Here is a 13,587-nt window from a genome sequence, read left to right as displayed (position 1 = left end):
AGAAGTAGGAAGCGCCCTGCAACTGATCGAACAAGTCATCTATTCGGGGGAAGGGATATCGATTCTTGATTGTCAACTTGTTCAGTTCTTTGTAATCAATGCACATTCGGAACAGACCATCTTTCTTTTTGACGATAACACTGGGGCTCCCCAAGGTGAAGAACTTGGTCGAATAAACCCTTTGTCTAGAAGTTCTTGAAGTTGTCCGGATAGTTCTTGCATCTCGTATGGCGCAAGGCGATATGGTGCTTTTGCTACCGGTGCCGCTCCGGGAATTAAGTCTATCCGAAATTCGACCTGTCTGTGAGGGGGTAAACCGGGCAGTTCCTCGGGAAACACTTCGGGATAATTTTGAACCACTGGAATCTCCTTGAGTTGCTTAGCTTCAGGTTCTCTTTCTAGCACATGGGCCATGAATGCAATACAATTCTTCTTCAGGTACTTGTGAATCTTCATGCTTGATACTATGTTTAAACTTCTTCCTGGCTTCTCACCGTGTATGATAAGGGTTTCTCCATTAGGGAGAGGTATCCTAATGACTTTCTCGTAATAACCAATGTCCGCTCTATTTTTGGATAACCAATCCATTCCTACTATCAAATCAAAACTACCTAGCTCTATTGGAATTAGGTCAATGCTAAATAGTTTATCAGCTAAATTCAAAGTACAACCAGGAATTATATCATTAGCCCTAATTTCATACCCATCAGCAAGTTCAATAGCATAAGCATTCCTCATCTTTTTCGATTTCAAGCCAATTAACGGTCTAAATGCTAAAGAAACAAAACTCCTATCTGCTCCCGCATCAAATATTACCGATGCAAAATGGTTGTTCAGGAGAAACGTACCTGTTATCACTTCAGGGTTCTGACGAGCTTCTTCTGCACCAATCACAAAGGCTACACCTCTTGGCCGTCCAACTTGATTTCCTTGGAAGTTTTGCCTGACTTGGCCTTGTCCATTGTTACCAGGCCCTTTGTTCAGTTTGGGACATGCTCTACGGAGATGATCAATACTCCCACACTCGTAACATGCCCTTTTTCCCTCTTTATTCAGCTTACAATACTTCGAGTAATGCCCTGTTTGCTTACAGTTTTGACACACTGGGCAAGCTCCCTTGTGATGAAAGTTACACTTATTGCACTTCGGAAGCGGTCCTGAGTACTGCTTTCTCTCCTGCACTTCCTGTTCTTGAGTTTTCACTGGTTCTTGCTCCTGGGCTCTTACCATAAAGTTTCTTGAGACTTTCTGCTTCCTCCCTGACTTGCCTCCATCATCATTTTGCAATTGATCTTGAAGCATGTATATATATATATATATATATATATATATATATACACACACACACACACACATACACAACAAAATGTAACTGATGTCTTAAACACTGATACATAACTGTCAAAATTAAAGAGCATAATTAATCAAGAAATCAAAAAGAGAAAATATATGATTAATTGCCTTTAATATGGGTTTATAAATGATACAAATTTAGTTATGAAAAATAAAATAATTACAAAGATCCTTAAACTTTTCTATTCGACCGTAGGTGCATTCAGGACATGCTCTCCCATAGAAGTTAAATGAACCTAAGCCAATCTAGTTCACATTTGCATCCCTGTGTTCCGCGCGGACTGTAACTCAATAAATGTGCAACCAATTAACATGTTTCTACAATTTACGATAAGGTGCAGACAATAAACTGCATGTTAGAAAAACTTTCATGTCATTTTAAAATCAAAACGAAGGAGTTATGACAATTTAAAGAAGAGAACATATTGTGAATAATGCTGAAACAAAAAACAATTCAACTTTAATATCATGTGTTTTGGTATCTATAACTCAATCAATATGTAATCAAATAATTTGTTTTTATAGTCTAAAATGAAGTACAAATTGTAAACTAGATTTTGAAACAAGTTTAATGTGTTCCAATTTCAAACAAAAAAATTATGACAATTTACAGAAAAGGACAACTTTGGTATCCTCACATTATTTACCCTGAACCGGAGGTACGAGACGTGTTGATACCTGTAACTGATATAAGACAATATCCAGAACCGTAAACCCACTCCGTTGATGAAAACCGGTCCCAATCCGATTCGGTCCAACCAGACCAATTGTTCACCCGTAAGTCTTTACTAAACCAAAATGATTTTTAGACTATTTCAAAGTATTGACATTAAGGCAAACCAATATTAAATATTTTCTATATAGTTTATATGTAAACTTGTATATAGGACAACTATGGTGCTGTTTGTTTTTTTGAAGCCACAATGTCTGCAGTCTGCAGACCATATCTGCAAGTCTCTGTAGCAGAATAGGTGGACCAAATGTATGCAGTTTGCAATAAAAAGTCTGTTTGTTTTTTAACGTCTGCATGTACTGAAATAAACTGTTTTTTCAAACTTAATTTCATATCATAAACATAAAAAAACCATTTTCAGCAAAAAAGATAAGCGACATTTTTTTGTCTGTGCCAGAAAGACCTCGCATAGACGTTTTTTGATCTACGCGCTTCAAAAAACAAACACTCTGTAAGGACATATGTCTGCAAATTATCTGTGTAGCACAGACAAAAATGATTGCACAGATCTTAAAAAAAAAAAAAGCCCGTATATATTCAATATGACATAGATAACCTTTTGTTTGTCACTAACATGGACAATTTTTATTTTAAAAGTTTACACTTTAGACCATAAATATGAATTGATTTTGATAATATTTTTTTAATGATCTAACAAACCAAACGAAGAAAAACAGATTCGGTTTAGTTAAATTAGCATTGGAGCTAGAAATCAAAGACAGTGATAAAAATAGATAAAGTACAAAAAGTTCGAACCATCGTATTTAAAATATAAAAGATAGACATCAACCACTTAAATTATATAATATTTAAGCCATCAAACCAGTAAAATTATTTTGTTAAACCAATTTACTTGAAATTTTTAAATAATAATTTATACACCTTTTTTTGCGTACGTATTCAATGAGAAAAGAGGAAAAATAGGAAGTGAGGTCCAGCAAAATAGAGGCACAAGTTCTTTTTCACCATTAATTACCATGGCGTTGGTATTTACCGGTGACCGGTAGATTTTCATGACGAACGGTGAGGCGCAAAAACAGATCGATTTGGAGTTTTCAGTTTTGGTCTCCCGCCACATCTTATATCGAAGAAGCAGTAAAACCCTACCAACCAGACACGTGTCGGTATCCACCTCTTGTAGTCATAGTAATACTCCCTACAACACAATTCCCTTCATCTCTTTTCCCACACTCTTTCTCTCTCTACACATTACCCCCTTCCTTCCTTTTTTTTCTCTCTCTCCCTCCCCCTCTCTCTCTAGAAATCTTCGGACTCCATCGACAGATTCCTCCATATCGGATCCAATTTCTATTCCATTCCATTCCTTCCATGTCATCTGCATTCATTCGATAGAATATCGACGCTAAAGGCGATTTGATTAATTCGATCCACGGACACTGGCTCTGTTGTCTCTCTCTCTCTCTCTCTTCAAACTCTGTCGATTGGCGTTCGTTTGGAGTAAAAGTTTGGGTTTTTTGGTATTTCAATCAGGTTGTGTTCTTCCACTTGTTAATTTGTTTGATTCCGTTCTTTCGGATTGGTTTTTGTGTTGTGGTTACGCCAATTTAGGTATCGGTTTTGAACGTTAGGGCGTTATTATTCGTTGATTCTTTATTTGTACAGTGTTCGTTTTTAATCATCTCACGCGGTCTATATTTTGTATTATAGCTGATACAAGAAACTCTGTGAAATTTTGGCGCGTTGTTTTAGTTTGCCCCCAAAATTGAGGGTTTTCTTGTTAATATCTTACGTATGTTCTACTTTTGTTAACTTTAGGTATAGGTAATCATCCCCAAAATAAAAAGTTCGAAAAATAAAACGATTAAAAAAATCAGCGACTTCTTCCTCTTTTCCTATTTCGTTTTGTCATTTAGTTCGTCTCAGTTTCCTCAATTTCGGTTTCATTTCCGGCGAAATCACAACTTCTTATTAGGGTTATAGAAAATGGCATTGAATTTTTCTCAGCGTCCGATTTTCCCTGCTCATACGTCGGAAGACAATTTGGTTTCGCCACTGAGAATGGTGAACGGTGGGTATGGTGTCGAAGGCATGTCGGATAAAGGGGGAGATGGTTATGGAAAGCCAAGACATGGCCATGTTCATGGAGAATTACATGATCGATTCAGCCATGGAAGAGAGATAATTGACAAGAGTGGCTCACCAGATTCTGTATCAAAAGATATCATTGACATGTTGCCATCTGATCCATTTGGCATGGAGATTGACATCAGTACCACTTTTACAGCCATTACAGGATGGCTGGGTGATTTGGAAATGGATTATGGCGAATACATGAGGAACAGAATCACAAATCACAAGGAAGATTACGGGTTATTTGCAGGTTTTAATTTCTTTTGGAGCAGTGCTATGAGGTTCCAATCTTTTCCTACCAATTTCATGTATCAAGATAAATATCCTACTCCTACTCCTACTCCTACTCCAACATCATATACGATGGTTGATCAAGATCAACACAATGTAGATGTCATAATGTCTTTCGATCATGGGAGTCCAAGTGTTCTTGTCCCAAAATCAGAAGAATTTGTAAATATTTCGTCATCTTGTCCTGATGTTATTGGAGGAGAACCTCACGAGGCTTTTGTTCTAGCTCTTAGTTATCTTCAAACTAGAGACCTTTTATTGGTGGAACGTGTTTGTAGATCTTTATGTTCCACCATTCGTAACGATTCTCTTTTATGGAGAAATCTTCACATTGATCAGCCATTGAATGAGAGAATCACCGATGACATTGTTGTTCAGTTAACCAATAGGGCTGAAGGTAATCTGCATTGTCTCAGCTTAATAAAATGCCCCAAAATCACTGATGATGCTCTCAAACGTGTTCTCAAAACCAATCCAAAGTTAACCAAGGTAAACAAACAATTATTCAATCTTATTTCAACTTTTTTTATTGTAATTCTATTTCTACTCCACGATTTTATGTAATTCAATCTTTTTACTTTTTCGTATAGTTATCTGTTCCAGGATGTACACGACTCACAATCGAGGGAATCTTGAACAATCTAAAATCCTTCAATTCAATTGCTGAATCGGGTGGAATCAGATATATAAGAACAGGTGGATTCTATGGAATAACACTCGAACACTTTGAAGAATTGAAACAACTTTTGGGAATTGAGAAAAACGATCACGATAATGATCTGAATCCGCGTTATTATCATCGTGGAAACTTGTATTCAGAATCAGATGATGATCGAGCAATAGATGTTGAAGTGTGCCCTAGATGTCAAAATCTGAGGCTTGTTTACGATTGTCCAGGTGACAGCTGTCAAGAAAAGAAAGATGAATGTCCTGATTTTTGTAGGGCTTGCATAATTTGCATACCTCGGTGTTGTGAATGTGGGAGGTGTGTGCACAATAGTGAGTATGAAGAAACGTTTTCATTGGAGTATCTTTGTTCAGAGTGTTTGAAACAGTTGCCACGTGGCTAATCTAGATAGGTACGTGACGTATGGGATATGGCAAGTATTGGAATCTTATGAGGCCAGGTGATGATGTCATGATGGTTTATTGGGCTTGGGCTTGGGCTCTTGGTTTGCCTGGGATTTTTTTGAACCGGTGATGTGGGATTTGGTGAGTGGACCGGTTTGGGCTGTTGTGGGCTATGGGTTTGGGCTGGCGTGGGTCAATTTAGGGTTTGAAGGTTTTAGACCCTTTTTTATGATTTCATCATATCATTTCATGTTATGTTTTATTTTTGGTTTGTAGTTTGATTATGTTGATGTTGGGTTTTAATTTTACTTGAAATATTCATTTATGATTGGGGACGATGTTTATTATATTCAGTTTTAGAAATGTTCTCAAAAGTGCTTGTCAAGAAGTTAAAGGTTTCAGTCGTGATTTTTTAATTTTGTGAAGATCGTTTTTATGAATATATTTTATTTTGTGGTTTTGGTCTTTTAAGTTTGTATCTGATTCGTGTTATAATGGTTTCTTACCTTCTATTTAATAGCGATATTTTTATTCAAAATAGAAGAACTGACTAAGGGTGTGATCGGCACGGAGCGTTTTGAAGCGTTTAAGAGCTTTTAGCTTGTAGCGTTTCACAAATTTAAAACAAAAATCCTCGTTTGGCACTATACGTTTTTTAGCGTTTAGTTTAATCAAAATGTTTCAAATCCAAAATGCTATTTCAGGTAGTGTATAACAAAACGCTACAAGCTACCCGCTACTAGCTAGTTTTGCCGAACACGCCTTAAAACGAAAAAAAATTTATAAAGATAATTTATGTAAAATTTAAAGTTCTAAGAAAACAAGGATTATATTTTTGTACCAAAAGTTTTAGTTTTGACCGTTCGTTTTTCTTTCAAAATTTAAATAATTTATTCTCATATTTTTCAAGGACTTATACTTAGGAGTGAGCAAAAACTGCACCGCAACTAAAATTAACCGCAACCGCAATAAAAACCGATTGTGAGGTTTTCTGTTTTTCAAAAACCGCAAATTTACGGTGTGTTGCGGTTATTAGATTTCAAAAACCGCAAAAAAAAAAAAAAAAAAATTGCACCACATATATTATATACAATTATTATTATTATTATAATATATTGATATATTAAATATTAAAAATAAGACAAGTTTCATGAATAAAAGATGAATAAAATACTAGAAGACAAAAATATGGTTTTTTGTTATGTTTAACTTTGAAAAATGGAGAAATTAGACAATTTTAAGAAATTCATTGTTAATTACTATTGATTTGATGTATTTAAAATATGAATTGTTTGTGATTTAAGTTAATTGTCTTATATATTATGGTTTTTTTATATTATTATTACAACTAATATGTTTGAACTCTTAAAACCGTTTGAGCTCTAAACTGTGGTGAAAAATCACACAAAATAACTGCACCAAATCCATGCGGTTAATAACCGCGACACAGAAAAAACAAAACCGCACCGCAAAAATAACCGCCTAACCGGACCGCAAACATAACCGAACCAAGCAGTATTGAAAATGGATTACCGCATTTGCGGTTAGTGGTGAGGTTTTGGCTAATAACCGCACTGAACCGCACCACGCTCACCCCTGCTTATACCGCTTCATAATGTAACTAGGTTTAAACCCGTAGAAATCCACGGTTGATAAGTTGAAAAAAATGAAGAATATTGATATTGTAATTAACATGAATAAATCAAATACAATAAAATATTATAAATTGATTAATTAATATGATGGATGAAGTGTGATACACGGAAAGTAAATAAAAGATGGTAGAAAAACATTGTTTATATATTCCTAAAAACTTCCTTATAAATGACATTGAAAGTTTTATTTGTGAGACTACTATTATTTTCTAAAATTAACCATTTTAATCTGTCTCTGCTTTGAACTCTAGATAAGACAACATACAATTGGCCATGTGAAAACACGGGATGTTTGAGAAACAAACCAACATTGGATAATGATTGTCCCTGACTCTTATTAATGATCATTGCAAAACATACAGCCAATGAAAACTGTCTTCTTCGGAATTTGAAAGGATTTTTTTTTCTGATGGAGTTAAAGACATTCTTGGAATAAAAGTACGGTTTCCAATATTAGTTCCAGATATGATATGTGCTTCAATAACACGTTTGCCAAATGATATCACCTGGAGTTTTGTTCCATTACACAAGCCATTTTTCTGATCAATATTTCTCAGCAACATAACCGGAACACCGATTTTTAAAACTAACTTATAGTTTGGTAAACCCGAAACTTTTAGATCATTTAAAACATCAGGAGAATATAAGTTTGCATCAAACTGATCATGGACAAATTCAGATTGACATATACTATCTGAACTTAAGTATTCAACCTCATCTCCTAGAAACTTCAATAGCAAATGGTTGTTTATTTCTTGAACCACTTCATTTTTTGGAGCAAGTATTGCTCTTTCTTGAAAATAACTTGTATTGTTGTACTTTTCCAAAATCGAAGGATATACGAACTCGATTAATGAACCTATAGGATCATATGGATCATTAATGAGAATATCAATAACCGTTTCGCCATCGTTGATACCACCAAGTTTGCCTTCTCCTATATCCAACAACCATTCTGCGAAATCTCTGATTTTTTCTATATCAGATTGATCCCTTCCAACAGTTAGCCTCATGTTTTTTTTGTTAATTTATGGATCTTGCATTGTTTCCATAAATATGAAAAACTTAAAGAAGCATTAACAATGTTTTGTCTACTTCCACCCGGAATAACAGGTAGAATTTATCTGAAATCTTCTCCAAAAACAATAACTTTCCCTCCAAACAGAATATATGAGTTGCTAGAATTTTCAAACCTGAATACATCTTTCAAACTTCGATCTAAAGCTTTAAATGCATGCTAATGGACCATAGGAGCTTCATCCCAAATTATGTAACGCCCGTAGATCAGGGCTAGTCAATTTAGACACGATAAGCGTCAAAAATGAATTTTTGATGAAAGATTATTTAGAATGAATAATCTTAACTAAATTGTAGTATATGTTACAAGGATTCCGTACATATAAAGAACGCCGAAATCCGAGTTATAACGAAGAAGTTATGACCTGTCGAAGTTTCGCGACAAAACCGGCACGACACAACGCGACGTAAAAAGTAAATTTACGTTAGAGTGATATTTAGCCTTAGCAATCTAAATGAAAGTCGTAGAATACGTTAAACCATGAGCGTGCATAAAAAGAACGCCCAAATCTGACTTCGTATGAGGAAGTTATGATTTTTCGAAGTTTCGACTTAGCGGTATGCAGCCCGAATGCTCGATTTGAGACCGAGCGGTTTTTAGCCGAAACAATCTAAATGAGAATTGAAGATCTCATTAATTGTAGTAAAACGATAAAAAGATAGGCGAAAACGGACGTCGGATGAAGAAGTTATGATTTTATAACGGAGTTTTCCTGTCCCGGCCTACTAAAAATAAATAATAAAAATAAATCAAAGTTAGCCGACGGAGTCTAAACGAAAGTTGTAGAGCGTAGTCTCACCTACGCGGGGATATAAATAACGTCGAAAACGGAGTTCGTATGAGGAAGATATGAATTTTTGAAGTTTATTAAATATTTTCGATATTTAATTTAAATATATATTGGCCGATATTATCCATGGGGGGAGTCAGCGACCTTATCGTCGTTACGCCCCGCGTAAATCGCAGATCCAGACCCTATAAAAGGGAGTCGAGTGCAGCCGATTCAATTGCTCATTTCTCTTCTTTCTCTCGCGTTTTTGCATCGTTTTTCGTGCAAGAATTATCCCGAAGCCCCGGTATCATTCCCGAGCCCCGAAGCAAGTCCCGAGGCCCCGAATATCCCGAGAAGTGAAATTCCCGAGCCGAAGCTCTGCACGCGAGAAGTTCGATTTTTGTAGAGATCTTCCAGATCTGCTGAGGATTACTACTTCTGCAAGTCGTAGTGCTGTCCGATCATCTTCTGATCAAGTGAGTGCGTAGTTACTTTCTTCTAACACATAAATATTATGTATTTTCTATAAAATACGTGCTATGTGTATAATATAAAGTTGTTTATATGTGTGAGTGTATACTACCTTTCATAAACACGATAATAATACAAGTATGGTTTGAGTGTATTAAGTATATTGTTGTTTATAAGTGTGAGTGTGTAGTTACTTTCTTCTAACACATAAATATTATGTATTTTCTATAAAATACGTGCTATGTGTATAATATAAAGTTGTTTATATGTGTGAGTGTATACTACCTTTCATAAACACGATAATAATACAAGTATGGTTTGAGTGTATTAAGTATATTGTTGTTTATAGGTGTGAGTGTGTGGTTACTTTCTTCTAACACATAAGTATGAAGTATTTGCTACGAAATACGTGCTATGTGTTTATATATTGTTGTTTATTTGAGGTATTGGTGGAATGGATGAACTATATAGATTTTTAATGAGTTAAACTATATATGTATTTTATATCTACAAATATGTTGGGTAGGACATGGGTAGATGAGATCCGTGAGTAGGGATCAGATCAATAGGTTAGTTTAGATCCGTGAGTAGGGATCAGATCAAGAGGTCAGTTTAGATACGTGAGTAGGGATTAGATTAAGAGGATAGTTTTAGATCCGTGAGTATGGATCAGGTAAAGAGATAAACTTGCTATTAGTCCGGGAGTATGGATTAAGACTAAGTTAATTGTCCCTAGTCCGGGAGTATGGATTGGGCACAGTTATAGATCTGGGAGTATGGATCAGATATGGATTAAGATTAAGTTAATTGTCCCTAGTCCGGGAGTATGGATTGGGCACAGTTATAGATCTGGGAATATGGATCAGATCAGGATTAAGGTATAGTTAATTGTCCCTATTCCGGGAGTATGGATTGGGTACAATTATTGATCCGGGAGTATGGATCAGATCAGGAGGTTAGTTTTAGATCCGTGAGTATGGATCAGGTAGTTTTAGATCCGTGAGTATGGATCAGGTGAAAAGGTTAGTTTTAGATCCGTGAGTATGGATCGGGTGAAGAGGATAGTTTTAGATCCGTGAGTAGGGATCAGGTAAAGAGGTAAATTTTAGATACGAGAGTTTAGATCGTGTCGTTGTGAGGATCGATGGGGCGGGATAAAAGTTGCCTTTATATGGTGAAATTGTACAAGTTTGAATGTTCTATATTTATAAATATATGATATAACATTGTGGGATGAAAACCCTATATGCTCACCAGGCTCCCAAGCCTGACCCACTCAGTTTTCTTTGTATCACAGGTATTAATACGAAGACATATTTCACAGAGAGATTTAAAGGAGATATAAATCAATTCTGTAATTAAATGTAAGTTCTGTTTATGCTTATATGTCTGTATCGAAACATGACATCCCGAGGTTTTATTATTAAATGAAAATACATTCCCTTTGAGAAATGTTTTGATAAGTTATTATCATGTCTTCTTTTGGGAACAAATTCCGCAACCGTTATCTTTAAAAGATTACTCTGATTTTATAAAACAAAGCATAAACAAATTGGTCTTTTTTGGCCGTGAAAATGGGGATGTCACAAATTATCAATGATGTTTTTCTCAATAAGCTAGTGAGGTCACTATATGGATTTATTTTACAAAAAGAATCCTTTGTTAGCTCAAATGGAATTATAAATCGAGAGTGTGATTTTCTACCTTCAGACAATAATAATGAAGCAATCCCACTTGAAGCAACATTCAAAACAATATGAACATCACATCTAATAGTTGTAGATATTGTCTTCCATAAAAAAGTTTTACCAGTTCCACCATAACTATAAACAAAGAAGACACCTCCTTTATTTTCTTTAACTGCACTCATGATATCAAGGAAAATGTGACGTTGCTCATTTGTCAATGAAAGAAATATACGATCAAACTCAATCTTCATAATGTGAATGTCATAATCTAGCTCCTCGGTGATAAGTCGATTGTTTGAAGAAGAAACATAATCAACATCCGGGATAGGTATGTTTTTATAATTTTTGAGACTGGAGTTGTTCCGAAGTAAAACTTGTTTAATCTCGAACAAAGTTAAGTTCTTAAGCTGATCTTCATTGAGTGATAAGTTTGGAGGACAAAGATCAAGTTAATTAGAAATATAATTAACAATATTTATTTATAATTAAAATATTATAAAATGTATGTTTAAAAAAATAATTGACTTTTTAAATAAATAAAAATAATAAAAAACTTTAATACCTGGAGACTTGAATCTCTGTCGCTGATTATAAAGAATTCAATCTGCCAAATATTCCCATTTGTTTTCCCAAACAACCTCCGGTTTAGACATACTGTTACACATAAAAAATGTAGCAAATATGAATCGTAGGAAAAAACCAAATCCATAATGACTTACTTCTTTGATTGCATCAATGTATTCCTTGTCATCATCCAAGAGCACAAGAGCATAACAACCATCTCTAAAAGAAGAATATTCTTCACCATTTACTGAGCGAATTTCTTCAAATGATTTCGGACCTTTCACCTTATTTAACAAAATCCTTAAGAAATAAGCATCCCCTAGATTAGGTGAAACCGAATGAATTCTACCAATGCAATTTCCTACTTCTCGTGGCTTCCAAATCCTATCACCACATTTCCAAACAAACTTTGTACGAAATTCAACATATGTAAGTTTCCGTGCATCACTATTAACTGCATTACACTCCATCCAAGCTTTGAAGCAACATAAGGTTTGATGAGAACATCATCAATATCATCGTCTTCCCCATATACAGTTTGTTGTTGACTAGGAAGATGAAAAGGAAGTCTAACCACAGAAGGATACCTATAATCAACATCATATTTAAAAATTCGCCATGATGCTTCACATGCAGATAAATATCTACAGTCGTAATACTCATTTATTTCATCGACCGCATCATTAGTATCATAATCATTATTGCTTCATACAATGGCAACTGTAGCTCTATCACGTTGTGACAACTCGATATTTCAACTCTATGTAATGACCTAAAAAGTCAAGTATTGTAACCACTTTTGATATAATGAAATTAACTTCGAAAACAAAATGTCCAAAAATCTCAAATTAATTACCTACTATGTTAGATGACATTAAACCGTGATCGTACGTAAAAAGAACGCCCAAATCTGACTTCGTATAAAGAAGTTATGATTTTTCCAAGTTTGGCTTAGCGACAGACAACTAAAAAACTTGAAACGGAGATCGGGCGACTTTTGGCCGGAATGACCTAAATGAGAATCGAAGGTCTCGACAATGGTTTTACAACGGTAAAAAGTCTGGCAAAAACAGACGTCAGATAATGAAGTTATGAATTTCTAACGAAATTTTCTTACCACGACCTTTTAAAAATAAATAATAAAAATAATTTCAAAATTTGCCAATGGAATCTAAACGGAAGTTGTAGAGCGTAGTCTCACCTACGCATGGATATAAAGAACGTCGAAAACGGAGTTCGTATGAAGAAGATATGAATTTTTGAAGTTTATTAAATAAATAAAATATAAATTTTATTATTTAATCTCAGTATTATCCGAAGGAGGAGTCACCAGGTTGATCCAAGTTACGCCCAGTGTACACTCGTACGCCCAGCGTACTCGAGGACTAGGCCTCGGATCGTCCACGTCGCCACTATGCGAGGCTATCCCCTGTCCCATCCGAAGCTCTGAGGCAGTCGAGGAGGCGGTCACGTATGACGCACGCGTACGCCCAGCATACCGAGGCGGTTCCCAGCCCCTATAAAAGGGATGTGAGGGTTCTAAAGAAATGGCTCAATTTCTCTCAACTTTCTTGCGTTTTGCCTCGTTTTCCGTGCACGTGCTATCCCGAAGCCCCGGTTTCCTTGCTCAAGTCCCGAAGGTCGTTTGTGCTCCTGAGATTCCCGAGAAAATCTGCTTTCTCGAGTCGAAATTCTGCTCAGTTTTCATCTCGCCTTCTTCGATCTTTCAAGTGAGTTCATACCCTTATAATCCACACTTTTAAATGTTTTATAAATGCTTTTATATTCTTTTAAGGGGGGAAATACAAGTAAAACACACG

The 13,587-nt window shown here is 35.4% G+C and overlaps 1 protein-coding gene and 1 pseudogene across 1 annotated transcript; one reads left to right on the top strand and one right to left on the bottom strand.

Moving 5' to 3' along the window:
* Nucleotides 1–3,254: 3,254 nt before the first annotated feature.
* Nucleotides 3,255–5,913, top strand: LOC111892775 (F-box protein SKIP14). The gene is made up of 2 exons (XM_023888825.3): nucleotides 3,255–4,957; nucleotides 5,059–5,913. Exons 1-2 carry the CDS (start codon nucleotides 4,031–4,033, stop codon nucleotides 5,536–5,538), a joined length of 1,407 nt encoding a protein of 468 aa, XP_023744593.1. The 5' UTR covers nucleotides 3,255–4,030; the 3' UTR covers nucleotides 5,539–5,913.
* A 1,422-nt stretch (nucleotides 5,914–7,335) lies between these two features.
* On the bottom strand, nucleotides 7,336–8,207 carry LOC111892777 (uncharacterized; annotated as a pseudogene).
* Nucleotides 8,208–13,587: the final 5,380 nt, after the last annotated feature.

This window comes from Lactuca sativa, chromosome 8 (genome assembly GCF_002870075.4).
Source record: "Lactuca sativa cultivar Salinas chromosome 8, Lsat_Salinas_v11, whole genome shotgun sequence".
NCBI lineage: Eukaryota > Viridiplantae > Streptophyta > Magnoliopsida > Asterales > Asteraceae > Lactuca > Lactuca sativa.
The sequence above is the reverse complement of the archived record's forward strand: the minus strand, read 5'-3'. Positions and strand labels throughout refer to the sequence as shown.

Coding starts and splice junctions, on each gene's coding strand:
- LOC111892775 (XM_023888825.3), top strand. CDS start 4,031: ATGGCATTGAATTTTTCTCAGCGTCCGATTTTCCCTGCTCATACGTCG. Junction 4,958..5,058: donor CCAATCCAAAGTTAACCAAG/GTAAACAAACAA, acceptor TTTTTCGTATAG/TTATCTGTTCCAGGATGTAC.